The following is a 22843-nucleotide window of genomic DNA, read 5'->3' on the forward strand; positions in this document are numbered from 1 at the left end:
TATCTCATAACATAACTGTTCTCTATCAGGTTTTGTATAGTAAATATCTGGATTACACCTTTCTTAAGGTGTTTGGGTGTGCTTGTTATCCTTTACTCACACCATATAACACAAATAAACTTCATTTTCGGTCAACAAAATGTGTTTTCCTGGGATACTCTTCTTCTCATAAGGGATATAAGTGTCTTGATACCAATGATCATTTGTTTATTTCCAAAGATGTTATTTTCAATGAGCAGTGTTTCCCATATCAACATCTCATACCATCTACTACATCTGTTTCAAACAGTTCCACTAATTTTCCACTTGGGGTTTTGTCCCCTAATGATGTTGCCTCCACTTCTACTTCAAATTCATTATCTAGTTCGTCACCACTCTCTACTCATACTTTATTGCCATCAACCTCCAATGTTCATCCTATGCAAACTAGATCCAAGTCTGGAATTGTTAGACCTAAATTGCATCCCACACTTTTACATACTAATGCTGAACCTACATCTCTTAAACAAGCTCTATCATCACCATCATGGAAAACTGCTATGCCCCTCTCTACCGATGAATCTACCCAAGCTCAAACGTGCAACACCCACACTCACACTCAACAGTGAAGAATTTGGAGAAGAATTTTGAAATAAGTTTGAGAGAAAGAGAAGCGTGCGTGCCTAAGAATAAATTTTTTATTTTTATTCTTTTAAAAAATAATAAAAAATATTTCAATTAAGTTGGCCACGTGTGACATGGTGTGTTGGAATATGTATTTAAAGATTGTGGCGGTTTTAAACGCCCGAAAATATAATTTTTTTGTAGCGGTTAAAATAATCGCTAGAATTGTAATACTTTGTGGTGATTTTTTTGAAACCGCGAGAAAAAAATTCCTACTGATTACCTAACATTTTGTAGTGTAAGAATATTGATTAATAAGTTTAATGAATCAGAGAAATGTTAAATAAATTGTTAAAACAATGTTTTAGATATTTTTAATAATCTTAAATTACTTATTTTATAGTATAAAAATTATCTAATATACACGTACTGTTTTAATTAATCGAAAGCATTTAATGGAATGTGTTAAAGGAAAATGGTTATAGTAAATTATTAAGTCCCTAATAATGGAAAGCATGAGATTATCGCTATAAAAGATATTGTAGTTTGTGACAGTTAAAATTATAATTATTAGTGGCTAAAATTCCTTACAAATTTCATTCTTGATGGCTAAAATAACTGTCAAATTCACGTATGCCGAAAAAAGTTTGTGGCATTTTTTTTTATAAACGCTGGTATTAAAATATTATTGAATATCACTTCCAAAATTATATTCAAAGAAAATTTTCAAAAAATAAAAAGAAATCCTATGACAGTTTCTACGGGTTTTATCTGCACAAAATTATATTATAGACAATATTTTCACATCAAATATAGCAAATAAAAACATTGTACATGTTTTTTTTTAGCAAATTTCTCAGAAATTTTGCGCAGATTTAATTTTGTAAAATAATCTGTATTATATATTTTTGCCAAAAAAAATCCACCGGAAAATAAAATGATTCCTGTAATGGAATTAGATAAGAAATGTAACTGTATATATAAATATATAAGTGTTTTAAGACAAAAGTTAATCAATTATATAAGACACTTTATTTTTTTAATTAGATATGAGAAATATGCTACAAAAAATTAGTTAATTAGTGGCAATTTATGTCTAGCGGTTTTAATAAACCACCAAAAAATGTTGTAATTCTAGGAATTATCTTTACCCCACAAAATAATTAAAGTTTTGGCAGTTTTAAACGGCCACAATGTATAAGTATCTAATTATCCATTTATCAACTCTTTGTGTGACCACGTGGACAACTTAATTAAAGCATATTTATATTTTTGTTTAAAAGAATTTAGAGAGTAAAAAAAAAAAAGAATTAAAGAACTTAAATTTAAAATTAAAAAAACCTAACTTGGAATGCTCCGCGGAAACTTTACTTGCGAAAATCTATCACGCTCAAACTTCTTCTTCTTCCCCCTCAACATAATCGTTCGTGAAGCAATTTACGGTGAAACCATTTTACAAAGTTTCCAATTTAGGGTTAGTGATTTTGCAAGAGCTTCTTTAAGCTTGCTCTTCTCTACGTTGTTCTTCAATCGGTTGCTTTCATTTAAGGCAAGTTTTGGATTCATATCCATTTTGATTACCTATTTTTGATTTGTATAATATTTTATTATGATTTTTTTGTTCATAGATTTTAGGTGGAACAAATTTTTCAGAGATTACAAATTTGAGGTGAGGGAATACGAATGTTCATTATTTGTTTTTTAACGTTTTGATTTGAAATTATAGTGTTATTTTCCTTTTGAAATTACGAGTGTTATTTGTTTTTGATGTTCTGATTTGAAATTGGCTTGTTCATGATGTTTTTCATCTCATTAATCCGTTGAATTAAATCTATGGTTTTTTTAAGAGAGGGAGAACCTCAATCGAAAAGATTTGCTGATATGTTCCATTGCTGATATGTTCAGATGCTTGGGTCACATTTTCTTGCTTATCTTGTCTAGTTTCTTTCTCAGTTTTAACATTTTCTGGCCTAGCAATATTAGCAGGCTCGTTATATGTGACAGGCTTACCAAAAGGCCTTTTATCATGTGCAAAATCCTTGTCCATTTTTGTCTCGCTAATATTTTCATGCTTATGTTGGAGCAGACAACTCTGTTCACACCAAACAACTCCTAAGTAATCTCTTAATCCTAGTTCAGCACAAATCAAATTAATTGCTTTAATTGTTGCAGCAGTCACTCTTTCTAATTTCATAGGTAATCAAACTCACACTAGCTGCAGTATATCACTCACATTTTTGTCCTTAAACAAAACCAGCAAGTATAATGTCATTGTAATTTCTATTGAGACAATAAGAACCTACTCGAAAACTCATACTAATAGGAAAATATATAACACTTCAAGAAAGAAAAAAGATAGGAAGCGAATAAAAAGTAAGAGATGTTGTTGTTAATTAAGAAGATAGAGGCTTGTAAAAAAATGAAGATCTGGACTAATACAGGATATGAACTGGGTTTTGGATGTTTTCAATCATTCTTAACTGTAGTTTTTATTTTTTGGACAAATGTAAAAAAGATCAGAGTACGATAGTTTACTTAAAGTATTCATAAGGAATTTATGATAAAAAACAACTTTAAGACAATTTACTGGAATCAGTAATAACAAACAGGGCATTATAATATTACAATAGCAGTAGAACTTTGTCAATCACAAGCTTCAGTAAATTGTTTCTGGTAAACAAATTTTTTCTTAGAGTAGGCGAACTTAAAGCAGTTTCAATGGTAACATCAATGATTGTTTATGATATTTTTTATGCTATTTTCTGATTAGAGAAAAAAAAAGGAAGTAAAGGTGCAGTTAATCTAGTTATCTATTTGTTTGTACTTTGATTTTAATAATACAAAAAAAGAAGAAAGGCATTTTGATTAGTGTTTCAAAATCGAGGTTGAAGCAATTGCTTAATGTATGCTAGAAGTTGAGTCACATGGCTGTGTTTGCTGGGTTTTGTCATTTGTGTTTTAGGATGAGAGGTTAGGGGCTATTCGGTTTCAGAAAATGTTTTTTTGTTTTTCACTTTTAATTACATGAATGTGACCATGCTTAATTTTACTTTGTTTCATCTAATAGGAGTAAAATTGACAAAATTTCTTTGGCCTCTAAATATGTTAATTAATTAATTAATTGTTTTGTTCTTTTGGTACAAAAATGTCAATTATAGCACGCAGAGGCATCCATTCAATGCCAAGTCTAAATGCTGCAGAAGTATTTGCTACTTTACTAGAGAAAGGCCAAAGTCGTGTCATAGATGCTTCACTTACTCTTATTTGAGAAAGAGCAAAGATTAAGGCATTCCATATTTGTGTTTATTTAGTTTTGTGACCCATAATTTAATATTTTATTTTGGTGATTTTGATTATAAGATTTGCATGAAAGAATATAAATGCATAAGCTATTTTTCTCTAGGGAGAACTTGTGCGTGCTTTGGGAGGTGCTAAAGCAACTTCAACTCTTCCTGGAGTTCCTTTGGGACATAATTTATCTTTCCTTCAAGGTCCTACATTTGCCCTGCCTCGCATTAGCGAGGCCATTTGGCGTGATAGTACAAACTCAACTACTGAAGAAGGTAGTCATATGGTTTTCCTTTGGAAAGTAGAAATCTTGGAAAGTGTCATTAGTTTTAGCGCAACTTAAAATTTGCTTTGTAAACTCATCTGCAAATGATAATTGATTTTTTGCATCGAATTTTGTTAGTAGAAGGTTCAAGAATGCAAAACTCTTACCTAATTGAAACCTTGAAATTATGGATATTATTTCTAGTTCTTAAAATATTGGGATTTTATGTTGTTGCGAAACTTCCATGTTGTTAGCATTTATATAAAACTGTTATTGCTTTATAAATGAAGAACATGAAAGCAATTTAATACTTTTTCCTTTCTCTTTTGGTTATATTATGAGGATAGCATGGACTTCTATAATGATGCATGATTCCTTATATCTAGTTATTCTTTGTCTGTGAATCTACCATGTTCATGGAAGCAATTGTTTTAGGCCTTCAATTACTTGTAAATTATGATAATAAGTAGCTTAATAGCTTATAATAGCACAATTTTGATTATGTAGGCAAAGAATTACAAGATATGCACGAGTGCTAATTGATGTTGGTGATGTCCCTATTCGAGAAATTCGAGATTGTACGGTAGATGATCACAGATTAATGAATATAATTGGTGAATATGGAAAGTTAGTAATGGATGAGGTAAATTGGGAATTTGTGAATCTGTGCTTTGTTGTCACATTTTTTGGAATTATTAAATTACACTTTTCACAACGTAGAATATGAAATTTCTTCATTTTTTAACTCAACCATTTCTCATTATTTTTAGTGCATTGAAATATTATTGTAGAATCTCTCTCACACACAAAGATCAAATTCTGTTGAAGTAAAATAATAATAAAACTGCAAGATTAACACAACATATCTAATATAGCAAAATGGAGAACTACACAAACTACTTAATCCTCCATAACATAGGGCTCATTGAGATCGAAGTTCAATGTTTTGGTACTTAAAGATTGACCTGCCTCATTTGTTGCTACTGTTTCTTCCTTCAACAATGCATTATTCATGTTTTGAACATAACGCAATTTGTGGCGGTTTAAAACTCCCAAAACCGCTGAATGAGACAAAATTAAAGTTAATTTTGTGGTAGTTTTAAACAGCTAGACAATGAAAAAATTAAACAAAAAATAAAATTAAAATGCATTTTGTGGCGGTTTCAAACCGCCACAAAGAGATTCCAGCATTTACAAAATATCATTACAAATGATTTTTGGCGACCGTATATGTGGCGCTTATTAGTGATATGTTAAAAGACTGGGAATGTTAACTTTGGTCACCTCATTAACAAGTAGGATAGAACTTGGGTAAAGCCAAAAAATAAAAAAATAAAAAATTTAAAACATTATGAAGGTTTTAAATCACCAAAAAATGTACACACATTTCTGATGGTTTATACATTTATTAAAAAAATATAACGTTTTTTTTATTAATTATTCAAATCGCCAGATTAAAGAAACGCTAATCACCAGTTTTTTTTAGTGTATAAACTTATAAATCCTAAAAATTAAGGAAAGATTAAAAGCAAATGATATATCCTTCATTAGATGTGTAGATAATAAAAAACTAACAGATTTTTATTCAAAACATATCTTTTTGATTGAATTCATGACAACAAAGAGAATTTTGGAACAGTATTAGTAACTGTTCCATGGGCATTATTTACAGATGCATAGGCTGGTTTTCCTGGTTCTGAGGATACAATGTCAACATTATCAAATGTAATATTGAAACAACCCAATGTGCTACATTTCAAGAGTATTGCCAAGTCCTTAGCCGAAGTTCCAACAAATCCACGATAAGTCACTTCACTAACCATCACTGTTTGCCCCTATTTTGCTCAAATTCAAAACATAATTGAAGTAAGCAATAAATAATAGGCAACTTAAAATCAAAATAAATAATATGAATATACATATATTCAAGTTTTTACCACTGCATTTGGCGCTATAGCGTTATAATTTTGGTCTATAATTATTGGATTTTGAGCATTGTTTAATATGATTTGGTCGAAAGTGATTTTTCTTGCATAACCTGATCCACCCTGTATAAAATTGGACAATATAAAAAGAAACACATAATTAGTGAAACAAATGGAAAAATAATTGATCGAGAAAATGTAATGACATATTCCAAATAATAAATGAAACATGATTAAATAATAAAAAAATCACAATTAAAATACTCTTCGTTATTAAAGGGCTAAATAATGTGATTTTAAATCCAATTTAATAAATTTTTAATTTATGGTATATAACTTACAAGATAATTATTATAAAAGTCAATAATTATATAAAAATGTGGTAAAAAGATATATTTAACATTCAATCAAATATATCTTATTTTTATTTATTCAAAAGACAAAATCAACTAATTAAAGAAAATAATAGCTACTAATCCATCCGTATATAATTTATTAATTACTCACTGGCACTGTTTTAATTCTTGCTCCATTTGTAGTTCCAGTGAAACTGCAATTATATACATAAACCTCTTCAACTGTCTCATGAGCTCCATTTCTACCCAGACTGCCAACACTGATTGATTCATACATGTTTGATGCATAACAATTGTCAAAAATAATAAGAATAAACATAAGAATTGTCAAAAATAAGAAGAAAATTAAGTTGAATATATCATGCTTTCATAAATAAATTAAAATATAATATTAGAGAAACTAGGATATATAAAAATTATATAAACCTTATCCCATGGCCAGGTCCACAGAAAAGCCTAGTGGCATTGATGTTGGAGCTGCCACCGTTGATGGCAATGCAATCATCACCTGTTTTGAAAGATAAAAAGGTAAATTAAAGTAACACATGTAATAATTAGTTTACGATACTAAATTAAAAATTGTGTATTAGTTTAGTTTACCAGTTGCTATAGTAGAATCTTGTATGGTTATGAATTTGGACCCAGCAATATCAAAGCCATCAGTGTTGGGACTGTTCTCAGGAGCAGTAATATTCATTTGAGAGAATTTTGCTCCAACACAACTACTTACGGATATGTGAGCTTGAGCACTATTTGTCATGCTTAGAGAATTCACAACAAGACCATTACAATTTTGGAAACGCAATGACTGCATTACATTGTCACACCAAAATAATTAATTATTAAATTAATAAATATTTAAATAGTAATGATTTAAAATTTATATATATATATATATATATATATATATATATATATATATATAATATCATACTGTTGGTCGTTGACAAGTTTTGCAGTTCTCCCACCAAGAAGAACCATTGCCATCGATAATTCCTCCTTGCCCATCAATTGTTAATCCATTTACATTTGAGATCACAATCCAACTTCCCTTATCACCAACCCATGCATCTATAGTTGGAGCAACTATTTTCCCTGCTAACTGCAACAAATTAAAGCAAAACAAAAATAAAAATAACTACTATTATTTTTGAAGAAAAAAAAGTATTGTGCATTTGTATGGTAAAGCATATCAAATTATGTATTATTCTCGCTTTGACTAATTTACTTTAGACTTAAATATGTTTTTAATTATTGTAATATGAATGTGTTATGATTTTAGTCCCTAATAATCACATTATGATAAATAAATAAATAACATTTATTTCAAAGTTATATGAAAAAATTTAGAAGTGCCACATGCTATAGTTCATAATCATTAATGGGTATTACTTAAAATAATCACTAAACATAATCACATAAATTCTTAAAAAGAATCGCATAATAGCATAGAAAAAAAATAATAGTTTTATATTTTTAGAAGAATAAAAACAAAAAAAATTATTGTAAAACAAAAATTAAAATTTACAATTTTTTCCAAGAAATAGACACATATTTAAGTCTTAACTTGAAATATACACATATATCCGCCAAGAAATAATTGAAGTTTGATCGAAAATTGGTTTGCTAGCTATACCTGAATGCCAACACTTTGTGCCTTGCAAGGACCATTGAACCCTAATCTTTTCACAAAAAATACTTTTCCTGAAGGTATGAGTAAAGTTGTTGGCCCTGACATTCCACACACACTCTGCCATGCACTTAAAATTGCCTAGAATCAATTAGAATATATTTTGTTAGAATATAGATACTACTTAATTAATGCATACTTGAATTACATATAAACCTCCCCATAAATAAATTAAAAAAAAGTAACAAAGTAGAAAGCCATGTACATTTGAATCATCAGTTGTGCCATCGCCACGAGCTCCTTGGTCCATCACATTGACATATGTCATCTGGGTTAGAACATTGCTTTGGATACACAAAGTGGGAGATACAAAAAAGTGAAGAAAGATAAAAGAGATTATTAGCCGTTGCATTTTTAACAAAAGTCAACTCGCAAATTAAACAAAATTTTTTTTTTGCTAGTTTGTTAAGAAAGAATAGTTGTATGAGTTTTTATAGATAAAAGTTGCTTCACAATAATTGGAAATGAATAATTAAATGGATCAAAGAAATAAAAATAGATAAATGAATAATAACATAATCATTAAAATAAGTTTTTATTATTAATTATGATCATTACAAAAAAATATTACATATATATAGTGATATATAAAAAGTATCATTATCAATATAATATATGCAGTTAAAAATTTGTTTGATGTATATACCCACATAACCTACATCTACACTTTTTAACAATTATGAGAATATAATTATAGATAAAAATAATTTTTATTGACAAGTATATATATTATTCACTAGTACACAAAGGGTGTTTTACGTCGTGTATTTTGACCATTTTACGTCGGAAAAGAGTCCGACGTTAATACGGGAGTCGTAAATTTACGTCGCCACTGGAAGACGACGTAAATTTACGTCGGGCAACTTTTCAGACCGACGTAAAAAGGGTCAAAATCGTGCCACAAATTTACGTCGGACGTGGCCTTGTCCGACGTAAATTTACGTCGGTCTTTGACAGGCCCGACGTAAATTTACGTCGGACAAGGCCACGTCCGACGTAAATTGTGGCAGTTTTTTTTTTAAAAACGTTTGTAAATTGATATACCCAACACCTGCATATAAATATAATCCAGAATACCAAATCTAAACCAGGCAGTCCAGAATAGAAATTCAAATTGTATTTCAAAATTGAATGACAAAAAGAAAATAATATATAAATCTTAAAAAACATAAATTATGACAATGTAAATCCTATTATCCTAAAAAAGCTATAAAACATGTTTGTCAATGCTATCTAAATAACTAACTATCAAACTATAAACATAATATCTAACTAACTAAACTTAGAAAAAAAGTTGCCCATTGTTCTCTTATCTTGAGCATCTCATCTTCGGGCAATGGAGATGGATCTTGAAAGACCTGAAAGGGTAATTTAAGTGTCATTAATATGCAATGTTAATTATTCTAAAGGTAAATATAGTTAAATAAATTTTGATATGAATTACCTGCGCCCAAGAATCAATAATACCCGCAGAAACTATGGCTTTCATCCAATACATGATGTAATAGCCACATTCAAACGAGTCTTGTTGCTTATTACACTAAAATGAGAAACAAATAACTATTAATTCCAAAGTCAATAAATTTAAATATTATTGACTGTATGAATTAATTTGCTAACCTTAGGGTATATGAAATGTAATGACTTTGATGATCTGGCTCTTCCACTTAATATATTAGCTCCAGACACGATTCTAATTAATTGAAATAAAAATAAATGTTAGCCAATATATATAATTACAGTGTTAAAACATAATGAAAAAATTTAGTTACCCATGTAATTGGCTTTTAGTTTCGTGGCTTGGTTTTCGATGAAGTGAACAAAACCACACCACGGTATATTCCTTAGGAATGATTACCATTAACTGCCAATGAGACCTACATTGTATGACAAACAAATCAGTTAAAAAATTACCATGATTAAAAAATCAATTAAAAAACTAACCCGTCAATGTATGGAGCCATGTATATATGTCTTCTTGAGTCACTCATCCATGTTTGCATATATTGTTGGATCTGGACCTGAGTGTTTCCTGATTTTTGGATGGATTGAGGCTCAATAAATCCATATACTTCTGCTTGTGCTTGCTCCACACTCAATTTGTCCATGTACCTAACACAAATAATTATTATAAGTTAAATGTAATTATTGTAAATTTAGACTCATAAAAGAAAATATGACTTACATGGCCCACAACTGTATGATAGATATATTTAACATGGAGGTTCCCCCAACAATCTCTAATGCATCAGGCAGAGATATGTATAGTGGAACATCAGAGCTATCAACTCCAAAAACTCTAATGTCCCACTGCAATTGAATTGGTTGCTTCTTTAATCGTGGTAGAGGGACACCATGGATGGTTGAGCCACCCTCAAATACTCGGCCAATAGCCACTAACCGTGGGGGGTCATCCTCAACATATAACTCGCACTGGTTTGGTACATCAGTGTGAGCATGTTCCCCTGAGAAATTTGGAGCAGCACAACTCCCTTTAGTGCTGACTCGAACACCATCATGAGCAACTGCAGTCTGTTGCTGAGAACGAGCCAAAAGTTCAAACTTCTCTTCAAACTGTTGTTCAATATTCTTCAGTTTCTCTTCAAACTGCATCTTCAATCTCTGCTCCAATTTCTGTATAACCTCTTGACTGCAAGAGTCGACAGTGCTCCTCGATGATCGGCCACCAAAGAAATCTCGGTGGCTCCAAGAACCACCAACACCACGCACACGACCTCCGTGCTCTGGCTTTCCTATGGCCGTTGTGAGGATATCATTCCGACCATCGGAAACAAATGAGCCTTGGGTGCTCTGCTCAACTAAATCCTCCTGCAACAATAAGGAAGATTAAAAAATCTTATGAATTAAATGAGTTGAAATGAAGAGTCTTAATTTGTATATTTTTACTTACTATTTTATTAGCAACGACCCTTGCAGACTCAGAAGTCATTTGCCCATCTGGTTTTGTCCGGGCTGCTATCCACATCTCATGGCGGGGAGGTGACTCCACACGGTCAGCATCCTCAACCCCTGCTGCCTGTGCCCTAGCCTTCTTCATTTGCTTTTTTTTTCTTTCATATCCCCCTCTTGACAATAGATGGGGTGCATCATTCTTGGCTTGTCGTTCTTGGGCAGCTATTCTTTTAGCCTGCAATAATACAAAAAAAATGAGATAAATTAAAATATACCTTAAGTATTTGTGTCAATGTAAAAGTTATCGATAACTAACCTGCCACGAAGGGTCCAATCGAGTGGCACAAAATTGCATCCACTCCTCATCAGTGATCTGGTACTTTAGACAGGGAGTCTCATTTTGGCGCTCTCCAAATACATACTCCCGTGTCAAGAAAGTCTTGAAGTCTCTCCACCTGCTGGCAAGGGCAGATAACATCTTCCTCCTCATGCCCTCAGTGTTGGGAATGTCAAAATTTTGCTATGAAAATAACAACAAATAATAAATAATGTATTTAAGTTATATAATATTGAAAGGATGTGAAAGTATATACCTGAATATCCTGCCACATGAGGTTCTTGTCAACCTCCTGAACGTCATCCCATGATGGAATGATAATAGAAACATGTCGTCGAGCTAGGACTCCCAAATAGCTCTTAAACTTGGCAGCATTTGGGCCTGATGCCTTGCCAGAACGAGGATCCACCTCAACCGATGTCCTCTCCTTGGCAATGCGCCCAGCTGTCAACCCAGACAATCGAGTGACAGATCTACCTTCCCTCCTTCCACTGCCAGACCCAGAATCCTCCATAATCCTGAAAAAATTAAACTGTCATTATTAAAACAATGAATTAATTGAATAGACAAATAAAGTAAAAAAGATAATAACAATATAACAACAAAATAACTAATAAAAAAACAAATAATACATAAACAGAAACCTATTAGGTTGGAATGTTTTCCCATATTCCTTCAGAATGATCACTTCGAATAGCATGTATTTCGTCCACTTCATTGTCCGCAATAGGACCAAATGATCTGCTTGAAAAAGACGGTGTCTCATGCATATCTAGAGACTCATCTTCGTGAGTTCCATGCATGGTTCTTCCTTCGAGGACCACTGACCATTTCTCATTACATGGATCATTTACATAAAAAATTTGTCTTGCTTGATATGCCATAATAAAAGGTTCATCCTTATAGCCGACCTTATTCAAATCAACCAAAGTAAACCCTAAATCATCTGTCCGCACACCTGTATTGCCATCAACCCATTTACACTTGAACACAGGCACTCTAAACGTAACATAATCAATTTCCCATATGTCTTCTATGACTCCGAAATAACTCATGGATGCTGTAATGGGATTTTTATCTTTTGAACTAGCAAAGTGCACAGCCTCAGCCTGAATTGTAACCCCACTATTTTGTACTCTACTTTTGTCATCTTCTGTTTTTGTATAGAAACAATATTTGTTAATGTCATACCCACCAAATGTAATGACATCATTGTTAGGCCCACGCGCGAGTCTCAAAAGTGTATCAGAAGCATTAACCTCACCATAAACCTTTTTCTTAAACCAAGCTAAAAAACTCTTGTTATGTTCATTCAATACCCATTTCTCAGTCATCCGAGGGTGTGCTATCTTGATTTCATCTATGTGTTCTGATATGTAAGGAATTACTTCATCAGTGTTGTTCAATATGTACAAATGTGCTTGGTCAACTTCTGTTCGACTCACAGTTCTAATCTTTAAACTTCGACTACCCTTACCAAATTGTTTCCCATCATGTCGAGTCTTGGGAATTCCTATTGGTTCTGATTTCGACATGTACCCAGAACAAAACTCAATGGCTTCTTCTGCAATGTACCTCTCCACAATAGAGGCTTCTGGGCGGTATTGATTCTTGACATATCCTTTTAAGATCTTCATATATCTCTCAACAGGGTACATCCATCTAAGATAAACCGGGCCACACAATCGAATCTCCCTAACCAAATGAACTATCAAATGCACCATGATATCAAAAAATGAAGGTGGAAAATACATTTCCAATTGACACAAGATTGTGATTGCTTCATTTTCTAACTCATCTAACTTTATAGGGTCAATTACTTTGTTGCAAATGGCATTGAAGAATAAACACAATCGAGTAATAGCAACTCTAACAGAAGATGGTAAAATGTTACGAATAGCCACAGGCAAAAGTTGTTGCATTAACACATGACAATCGTGAGACTTTAAACCAATTAACTTCAAATCTTGCATAGACACCAGACTCTTAACATTTGAGGAGTACCCTTGTGGAACTTTCACACTGCTTAAGCACTCACAAAAGCTTTTTTTTTCTTTCTTTGATAGAGTATGACAAGCTGGAGGCAAGTAAGTGCGTCTTCCAATAGACTGAGGATGCAACTCATAACGTATACCCATGTCCACCAAATCTTGTCGTGCTTTCACTCCATCTTTAGTCTTTCCTTTGATGTTTAGCAATGTCCCAATTACACTATCACAAACATTTTTCTCCACATGCATCACATCTATGCAGTGTCTAACATCTAACTTGCACCAGTAAGGAAGATTAAAGAATATTGATCGTTTCTTCCAGATATTTCTCTCAGTTGACTTCTTTTGCGTCTTTCCGAACACAATGTTAATGTTCTTCACCCGTTGATATACTTCTTCACCATTGCGCGGTGTCGAGGCAATTTCATCCTCTTGACTTCCATTGAATGCTTTCTTCAATCTACGGTATGGATGACTACGAACAATTGGGTATAACTTGTGTTTTCTTCACATATAGGACATGCATAATGACCCTTCACACTATACCCACTCAGGTTACCATATGCTGGAAAATCATTTATTGTGCAAAATAACATTGCACGCATGGTAAATTTTTCTTCACGATATGCATCAAACACCTCCACTCCTGTGTCCCATAACATTTTCAAGTCATCAATCAATGGACTAAGATACACATCTATGTCATTTCCTGGTTGTCGGGGACCTGATATCATCATAGACAACATAATATATTTTCTCTTCATGCATAGCCAAGGAGGCAAATTATAAATGACCAACAAAACTGGCCATGAACTGTGTTTACTACTTAAGTTCCCATAAGGATTCATGCCATCTGTAGCTAAACCAATTCTCAAGTTTCTTGACTCTGCACCAAATTCTGGAAATGTTTCATCAATCCTCTTCCATTGCGGAGAATCAGCTGGATGTCGAAGAAAGTTGTCACATTTTCTACCATTTTCATGCCATGTTAGGTTTTTTGCATCTTCTTTAATGGCAAACAATCTTTTAAACCTAGGTATTATTGGCAAATACCATAAGACCTTAGCAGGGGGACCCTCTATTTCTTCCTCACCATTACTTCCATCAGTTTTCTTTTTGAACCGCGACAATCCACATGTGGGACACACTTTCAGTGTAGCAAAATCATTTGTATATAATATGCAATCATTAGGGCACGCGTGTATCTTCTTATACTCCAAACCCATTGGACATAGTATCTTTTTTGCCTCATAGTTGCGAATAGGTAACGTGTTATCTTCTGGAAGCATCTCCTTCAATAACTCCAACAATTCTGTGAAACTTTTATCAGTCCAACCATTTCTTGCTTTTAAACTAAACAATTTTAAAGTTGCTGATAATCTTGTAAACATACTGCATCCTGGGTATAATGGTTGCTCAAAATCAGACTTTAAGGTATCATACACATGTGCTCTTTCAAAATTTTCTTCACCAACATCACGTATCATCTCTTCTAAGTTATCGTTCATCCCTTCAAAATTTTCAGTTGTTGACATTGTTGGAATGTCTAATATTTCTCCGTGCCATGTCCATACTGTATAACTCTTCACAATACCATATATAAACAGGTGATCACGTATTTCTCCAACTTCTTGACGTATCTGATTCAAACATCGAACACATGGACAATAATATGCCCCTTTGATGGGTTTCCCATTTTCTCTTGCAAATTGTAAGAACTCTTCAACTCCATTTCTGTACTCTTGACTAATGCGACTTGCATTCATCCAACTTCGATTCATTATCTATATATTAACACAAATTAACTATTGACTCAGTTATTCATAATTTTTTTAACCTAAACTACAACCCTAAAAAATCGATGGTAAACTAAAGGTCAATGCCTAAAAAAGTCTCTTCTTTAATGCATCTGGAACGGCCGTACTGAAACTAGAACGGGACGTTCCAGATCATCAAATTACAACAAAAAAAATTCCAGCAGAACGGCCCGTTCTGCAAGGAGAACGGCCCGTTCTGCAAGGAGAACGGCCCGTTCTGCAGGGAGAACGGGCCGTTCTGCAAGGAGAACGGGCCGTTCTGCAAGGAGAACGGGCCGTTCTGCAAGGAGAACGGCCCGTTCTGCAAGGAGAACGGCCCGTTCTCCTTGCAGAACGGCCCGTTCCAGATGAACAAATAGCAAAAAAAACAAATAAATTACGGGGACAACAAACTAACCTCAAACGACCAACGTGCTGACACTTACAAACTTGGATACGTTGAATGTAGCCGTAAACGCAGAGGGAGACTCGACTAATTCAGAGGATTTCGTATAAACTGTGAGCGCGGGAATGAAAATGGGACTTTGGGGGCAATATAGGAGAACTATTACGTCGGATAAGGCGTCGCCGACGTAAATTTACGTCGCCCTTGTTTAACTCCGACGTAAATTTACGTCGGATCTAGGTGAAACCGACGTAAATTTACGTCGGACTACATGGCACCGACGTAAATTTACGTCGGAATAGTGGTACCCGACGTAAATTAACGTCGGATTGGAGGTACCCGACGTAAATTACCTAATTTACGTCGGTGTAAGAGGGGTCCGACGTAAATTTGTCTCCACTTATTTACGAAACTGCCACCGCGTTTTTACAACGTCGGTGTTTGTGGTTTGCGACGTAAATTGGGTGACGTAAATACCCTTTTTTGCACTAGTGATTTTACTATAAAACGTGTGTGAGTACAGGATAATTGTTTTTTTTTTCTTTAGTAGATGAGAGATTTTGATAAAAAAAATTAAATGAAAAATATCTTAAGATACAATGGTGTTTAAAAAATATATCTTGTTAATAAATATCTAACAAAAATATCTAAATGTAAAGATAAATTAAATAAATAAATCACCTAAGAACATTAATTAATAAATTTAATGAATTATTTTATAGAATTGATTAATAAAATTTCTAGCATAATTTCTAAAATAATTATAGACATTTAAAAAATTATTTAATATATTAATAACTGTAACAATTATCTAATATTTATTATTTTTATTTAAATGTATTCTATAGCAAGATGGAGTAAATACTATAAATTATGTATTTTAATATAATAAGATAGTGGTAGTGCAATACTCACAAATCTTTAAAGAGAAAAATGTAATTTATTTTTATTTAAACATATAAAGGAAATGTTTCTTAAAAATAAATTTCTTTACTTATATCGTAAGAGGCTTCTCACATATTAAATATTGACCAAAAACTTCAGCTAATAAATAAAGAAAATAAAACAAGATATAAGTTGAAAAGTAGAGACACAAATCAACCTTTATAAACTCTCAAAGAAAGTACAACATAATAAGTTAAAAGAAACATGATTTTTAGAGGAGAAATATATAAAAACATAAATTGTCCGTTAATCCTGATGTCATACTAATCAAAGTAAGACTCAAAATAAAATTGAAGCCTCAACCTTTGACAAATTGTCACCGTCATGCTCAACCTCACATAACTGATCAACTCCTACATGAAATTTAGCCCAAACAAGAAAAACAATCATAGAAACAACAAGAGGAATGAGAGTATATCTCACATGTGTAGCACATATAAGGAAAAAAGATAACATCTAAAATAACATACACAACACCATTGAAACCAACCTATACATTTATTATTATCATGATCCATTTAATATATTAATCTCATAGTTAACCAATCACATTCACTATTAACCAACTCTGCAATTCATGCTTTTACTTCTATATGCATGGGTACCAATCTCTAATGTCACCTAAGGCACTCAAAATACAAACACTAGTGCAAAAAAGGCTTTCTATGATAATAATTTCATATTAGATAAAATTAACATGTAATAAAAAGTGATAAGGTAACAAAATTGTAAATAAGGCGAAACTCACTATGATGAGTGTTGGTCCACCCAACATAGAAAGATTTTTTTTAGGTTGAGCGAATCAACATTTATCATAAGAAGTTTTGTGAAATCTTAACTTTGTAGTTGATGTATAACCTTTTTATGAAGGATGTTGACTCATCAGACATAAAAAGATCTTTCCATGTCAAGTGATTCAACACTAATCATAGAAAATGTTGGGGAAGGTCAAACATTATAGTTGACCCCAACCTTTCTATGATAGGTGAATCAATACCCACCATAGAAAAACCTTATTATTAGGGCCAAATTGCATGAACTAAGTTTGCACTCCTTGCTATCAATGTTCTTTCTACTCTCCATATTCTCCATCTCTGGTTGCTTGCACATCTTTATACTATCCCTACTACACTAGTGTAAGGGGGACATTCCATGACAAGTATTTTGGACATTCTATGTTGGCTCGGGATGTGACATAGATCCAAACAACATAGAATATCCAAGCATTCTATGATGAGTTAACACCTGACATAGAATGTTCACTTTCTATGTCAAGTGGTCAATGTCTGTCATAGTAAGGGTACAAATTATGTTCTTATGGAACTCTGGTACCCTCATTCTTTAATAGGTATTGATGTTATCTATCATAGAATGTGGAAGATTCTATAGCATGTGTGATAATACCTGTCATAGAATGTAAATATCATATGACAGATAATGTCAACATTTGTCATAGAAAGTGGGTTCGTTTTTTTAAATGCAGCTAATTTTTTGAATTTCCCACACCTACATGACATACATACATATATATTACTACGGTATCTTATAAACATCATATTTGTGGCATTGTATTTTTGGTCTTTTAGATTAGGGTTTGGGCATTAAGCTTTAATAGTCCTGTTTTTAGGCTTATTGGGTCCTGAATTTTATGTGGTCAATATTGGTCTCCTTTTGTTGGGATTTTTATTTTAGAATTTATTGTATAAAATTTATAGGCCTTGTATATATTGGCCATCCAGTGTAGAACTTTAAAGGTATATGTAAGTTGTATTGGATGTTAAATGCAATTTAAAGCTCATTTGCATTATATTTGAGTCATGGGCCTAAAGAATGCTCAAATCAAATGCAGATGAACTCTAAATCATATTTAGGTTCATGCATAGGAATCTAGAAGCATGTGTGGTCCCTCCTTGAAATTTTTGGCAAAACCAATTTAAATTTCAAATTGGTTTTGGCTCCAACTTTGAAATTTGGCCCACCATGTCTTCTACTTCTCCATATAAGCCTTCTCCCTTGTATTTAGTCTCACTTTTAATATACGAGAATTATAATTCAGAAACCTCTCTCTAAATTCTCTAAATTCTCTCAAAAGAATCATTGGAAAAACCTTCTCCTTAAGAACTATCCCCAAGGAAACCTTCCTTGTGGATTAGGATTATTACTTCATCTCTTTGAAGCTTTTGGCAAGCCACCTCCTTCTACTTCTTCTTCTACTCTCATTTTCTTTTATTTTGTTTGGTGGAAATCATTCTTGAAGCTCAAAGAAGAAGATCAAGGTCTTAGGAAGCCATTAGAGAAGGAATCATGCTTCATCCTTCAACTAGCTTCCATCAATTTCAATACTAATGCATATAATATACAATATCTATCATTTAAATTAAAATAATGTATAAATTAAACTTCTCATAAAAATCTATATAATGTATAAGTTAATAATAAGTGTCTTTAATTAATAACAATGTATGAAACTCAAACTAAAACAATGGACACTAATATATATATATACCTAGAGGATAAAATTAAAACATAGATATCTAACCAATGTACACAAATAAAAGTAAATCTATGCATAAAAATATAAATCATTCTATAACACCCCATTTTTCAAAATACTCTTATTATTATTATATAGTATTTGGTCAATATTATTTTTATTGTTATATAGGAAACTATTTTATATTATATATTTTATTTAATTATTTTGGGGAAAAGAGAAGCGGGTTGGGAAGAGAAGGAAAATTGGTTGGGTTGACCCAGCCTAGTGGATTATTTTTAAGAAAGGGATTAGATAGAGTTAACCCTATTTGTCTCATTTTACGTTATAAAGGGTTAGGAGAGAAAGAGAGGAGAAATAGAAAGCTTTGAGGAATAGTGCTCAGGAACAATCTCAAATTATATCAGGATTATTTTGTGTAACACAACTAGGTACAGGGGGAAAAAGGGATCTTTGCATGTGAAATAACATGAGGGAATGGGTAGAGGTGATGGAGCTCCATCCTTGGAGCTTCATGTGGGACCCATCACTAGGTCTATGGCTAGGAGATTGGAAGAGGATAGGGGAGCTAACACCCCTAGAGACATGCTTCTTATAGCTATTAGTCATTCTCCTAAGCCCTGTTAGCATTGAATTTAATTTTCATATTTTACCCTTGTCTTTAATTTCCTATTTTACCCTTGTATTTTGGGTACCTTAGACATAGGATTTATTTTTCTTGTATTTCCTATTTTACCCTTGTATTTTGGGGTGTCTTAGTCATATGATTTATTTTTACCTGTATTTCCCATTTTATCCTTGTATTATGGGGTGCCTTAGATTATAGGATTTTATTTTTTGGAATAGGGTATTTTATTAAGGTGAGAAAATAGGCCTAGATGTATTTTTTGGTAGTCTTGGAATTATTTTTGGACTTGGTAAGGTTTAGCCCCAAGTGGAGGGCACCTAGGTTGCATGGTCTTATCATGCACCTAGATGTAGCTTAACCAAACCCAAAGATTCCATCCTTGGCCACCAGGTAGCATCTAGGGTTAATTTAGGTTTCATTTGAAGAGCATTTGGCTTGCATTTTTCAGTCATGCACTCTCAAATGAAACCCTAAATTCAACCTCCCTTCTACAAATACCCTAGGCTAGCATCCTTGTAAATACTTTGGAATTTATGATATTAAGTGAGCCTTTGAGCCTTAATATCCTTCCTTACTCACCTTAGTCAATTCAGCCACCTCTCTTCCTCATCTTTACCGTGAGTGTTATAACCTTTAGGAGTGGCCTTCATCCATCAATGAAATGAGTCAAAAACCCTAGAGTACCATTCTAACATTTCATCAAACACCTAGCCTCCATATTCACCATTCGTTCATCTCCATCACCAAGGCTAGAAACCTTGAGTTCCATGATCCAAGGAGTCTGGTCTTCCCTCTTTGATGCTCCTAACTCAATCCATGCAAGGAGGGTTGCCATCAAGAGGGAAAATGATGGAGGAGGCCCATGGGCTAAGGGCCCAACTACTAGAGCAATGGCAAGAAGGATGCATGAAGAGTGGGCCCAAGCCTAAGGAAAGCCCACCACTTTATTTTGTTGGGCCTTGAATCAAGCCCAATTAGATTAGGGTTAGTATAGGAGTGGGCCTTAGTGCCATGTATTTCTTTTGGGCCTTGTATTTTCGGCCTAGTAGCATAGGAGTTTCATTTGAAGGTCATTTGAATTTAGGTTAATTAGAGTTACATGTGGAATTACATTAGCATTTAATTAGTAGCACATTTGGTGTGCATTTCGGCCATGTGCAACACATGCACATGGTGTGATCCGAAATGCAACTCAAATGGCTTCCTAATTACATGCCAAATGTGTGCACATGGGAGGGTGACCGGTTGGCACCAAAATTTGAATTTTAGAATTCAAGTTTTGGCGCCTAGAGTTAAGATAACCATACCATGGTTTTACTTAACTCTAGGTAAACCCAACTTAAACCCTTAACCTAATTTAGCCTATAAATTCCTTATGACCGAGTTTTGTAGGGACTTTGGACATTATTGAATGAGTATTCTTCTCAAAGAAATCTCTTCTCCGAAGTCACTTTGCTTCTAGCCTCTACCCTTCTTGAGAGCTTCTCCTTGTAGAGCTAGGACACCTTATCTTCTTAGGACTTAGCTTGTATGCAAGCCTAGGTCACCTTGCTCCTTTGAGGCGTCTCAAATCCTTGAAGAATCATCTAAGGAATCCGAGAAGGAGTGAAGAATCCATGTGCATCCAAGTGGAAGCACATCAAGTGGTATCAAGAGCTTCGGTCTTCAAGAGATAAGTTCATCTTCTTGAATTTTGATCCGTGGTTCCAACTTGTTCTTGTGTTCATCTTGAGTTCATCTTGTTCAATTTTTAAGTTCATGTCACTATTGAGTTGATTCCTTCCTAGATCTAGTTTTTTGTTTCAAAATTTGATGGATCTAGTTTGTATTGCTTGAATGATTCATATGCGCCTATGTTATATGCTTTCATGAATCATGCCAATTTCTTCTTGTTCTTAATAGGAAAATTCTACCTATGTTCGTTTTTGCTTTTGTTGAGTCATAATTGAAATTTTATTCGGTCAATTGTATGTTGAGTCTTTTATTTTGAAATCCATGTCTAGTAGGATTGTGTAGTTCTTTGATGTTCATCATTCCTAGCTTTGCTTGAGTAGTCCGTTTGAATTTTTGTTTGAGTAAATTTGGATTCATTTTATGGATTTGGCCGAGATCTATTGTCTTTGGTAAAAGCTTATCATTTTGGTTTTTTGTTTGAGTTCATAAACTACTACTAGATCATTAGTAGTTTTCTTAGAAATTTGTAGGTTTCCAAAAAAATTTTATAATGTCTTGAAAATTTCTTGAATCCGTGAGGTTTGATTTTGTATAAGTTGGAGTGTGCTGAAATTTGTGTTTGGAAATTCAAATTTGAATTTGAGTTGGAGCCTAAAAAACCGTGCATGTGCTATTCTAAACTACAAGCATGAAAAGCATGTCACATGTCACTTGAATTTGCACTTAATTTCACTTGTATTTGGCAACTATTCTAAACCGGTTTTTTTAGTGCTACTATTAAGTGTGACCGAGAATCATTTGTGACAAATTTTTGTGAGCAGCAAAAGGCAACTCCTATTTGATAAAAAAAATTAGAAGAAAGATCAAAAGAAATTCAAAACAACATTAAAAAAAAAAAACTTCTAAAAATTGATGAAAAAGAGGATTCTAGAGAGATTAATGTTCCCTCTCTAGAGATAGTTCAAGAAGAGAGTTTTCAATCAAAACCTTTACACAAAACTTCTCTCTTTCTTGAATCATCATCTCATATCCTCATGTGTAGAGGAACATTAACTTGCACTGCCACATCTTCTTTGGAAACTACTCTACCTCTTGAGGTGAAAAATCTTTTAGATGAATTTGATGATATATTTCCCAAAGAAGGTCCAGTTGGACTTCCACCTTTTAGGGGAATAGAGCATCAAATAGATCTTGTGCCTGGGGCTAGTCTTCCAAATAGACAAGCTTATAGGACTAATCCACAAGAAACCAAAGAGATAGAGAAGCAAGTACAAGAGTTGTTGGAGAAGGGCTGGATTCAAAAGAGTCTAAGTCCTTGTGCTGTACCTGTCATTTTGGTGCCAAAAAAAGATGGAAAATGGAGGATGTGTTGTGACTGTAGAGCCATCAACAACATCACCATAAAATATAGGCACCCAATTCCTAGGCTTGATGACATGCTTGATGAATTGTATGGGTCATCCATATTTTCCAAGGTAGATCTTAAGAGTGGATATCACCAAATTAGAATCAAAGAAGGTGATGAGTGGAAA

At 33.2% G+C, this 22843-nt stretch overlaps 3 protein-coding genes across 7 annotated transcripts; 1 reads left to right on the top strand and 2 right to left on the bottom strand.

The window, feature by feature from the left end:
• The first annotated feature begins 1626 nt into the window (after positions 1-1626).
• Positions 1627-5321, top strand: LOC109792490 (uncharacterized). 4 transcript variants are annotated; one of them, XM_020351901.3, is made up of 4 exons: positions 1673-2152; positions 2232-2272; positions 4007-4166; positions 4664-5321. In XM_020351901.3, the coding sequence occupies exons 1-4, from the start codon at positions 1955-1957 to the stop codon at positions 4697-4699; spliced, it is 435 nt and encodes a 144-aa protein (XP_020207490.1). In that variant the 5' UTR covers positions 1673-1954; the 3' UTR covers positions 4700-5321. The 4 variants fall into 4 exon arrangements, 1 of the variants encoding a protein (XP_020207490.1); XR_014432430.1 differs by lacking the exon at positions 4664-5321 and having other exon boundaries at positions 1627-2152; positions 3762-4353; XR_014432432.1 differs by lacking the exons at positions 1673-2152; positions 2232-2272; positions 4664-5321 and adding an exon at positions 2280-3889 and having other exon boundaries at positions 4007-4353.
• Positions 5322-6060: 739 nt separating this feature from the next.
• Positions 6061-8318, bottom strand: LOC109792491 (putative polygalacturonase At3g15720). The gene is made up of 6 exons (XM_083071833.1): positions 8074-8318; positions 7372-7563; positions 7038-7245; positions 6864-6945; positions 6589-6697; positions 6061-6204 (listed from the first exon to the last, which is right to left on the bottom strand). The coding sequence occupies exons 1-6, from the start codon at positions 8173-8175 to the stop codon at positions 6082-6084; spliced, it is 816 nt and encodes a 271-aa protein (XP_082927959.1). The 5' UTR covers positions 8176-8318; the 3' UTR covers positions 6061-6081.
• Positions 8319-8682: 364 nt separating this feature from the next.
• LOC145955746 (uncharacterized) lies at positions 8683-12010 on the bottom strand. Of its 2 annotated transcripts, XR_014432429.1 has the most exons (6): positions 11634-12010; positions 11357-11560; positions 11039-11275; positions 10313-10956; positions 9572-10239; positions 8683-9485 (listed from the first exon to the last, which is right to left on the bottom strand). XR_014432429.1 is itself a non-coding variant. In XM_083070871.1 (5 exons), the coding sequence occupies exons 1-5, from the start codon at positions 11889-11891 to the stop codon at positions 10059-10061; spliced, it is 1524 nt and encodes a 507-aa protein (XP_082926997.1). In that variant the 5' UTR covers positions 11892-12010; the 3' UTR covers positions 8683-10058. The 2 variants fall into 2 exon arrangements, 1 of the variants encoding a protein (XP_082926997.1); XM_083070871.1 differs by having other exon boundaries at positions 8683-10239.
• Positions 12011-22843: the final 10833 nt, after the last annotated feature.

The sequence above is a fragment of the Cajanus cajan genome, chromosome 3 (assembly GCF_000230855.2).
Source record: "Cajanus cajan strain Asha chromosome 3, NIPB_CcT2T_4, whole genome shotgun sequence".
Taxonomy (NCBI): Eukaryota; Viridiplantae; Streptophyta; class Magnoliopsida; order Fabales; family Fabaceae; genus Cajanus; species Cajanus cajan.

Bases quoted from the DNA above. Each gene is read 5' to 3' on its own strand.
- LOC109792491 (XM_083071833.1), bottom strand. From the start codon at position 8,175: ATGTCAGGGCCAACAACTTTACTCATACCTTCAGGAAAAGTATTTTTT. The intron at 7,564-8,073 runs GTATAGCTAGCA...TTATTTTTATTT, and splicing joins CACAAAGTGTTGGCATTCAG to TTGTTTTGCTTTAATTTGTT. The intron at 6,946-7,037 runs GTAAACTAAACT...CTTTCAAAACAG, and splicing joins AGATTCTACTATAGCAACTG to GTGATGATTGCATTGCCATC.
- LOC145955746 (XM_083070871.1), bottom strand. From the start codon at position 11,891: ATGGAGGATTCTGGGTCTGGCAGTGGAAGGAGGGAAGGTAGATCTGTC. The intron at 11,561-11,633 runs GTATATACTTTC...TTATTTTCATAG, and splicing joins TCATGTGGCAGGATATTCAG to CAAAATTTTGACATTCCCAA. The intron at 10,240-10,312 runs GTAAGTCATATT...TATTTGTGTTAG, and splicing joins ATCATACAGTTGTGGGCCAT to GTACATGGACAAATTGAGTG.
- LOC109792490 (XM_020351901.3), top strand. From the start codon at position 1,955: ATGCTCCGCGGAAACTTTACTTGCGAAAATCTATCACGCTCAAACTTC. The intron at 2,153-2,231 runs GCAAGTTTTGGA...TTTTGTTCATAG, and splicing joins ATCGGTTGCTTTCATTTAAG to ATTTTAGGTGGAACAAATTT. The intron at 4,167-4,663 runs GTAGTCATATGG...TTGATTATGTAG, and splicing joins AAACTCAACTACTGAAGAAG to GCAAAGAATTACAAGATATG.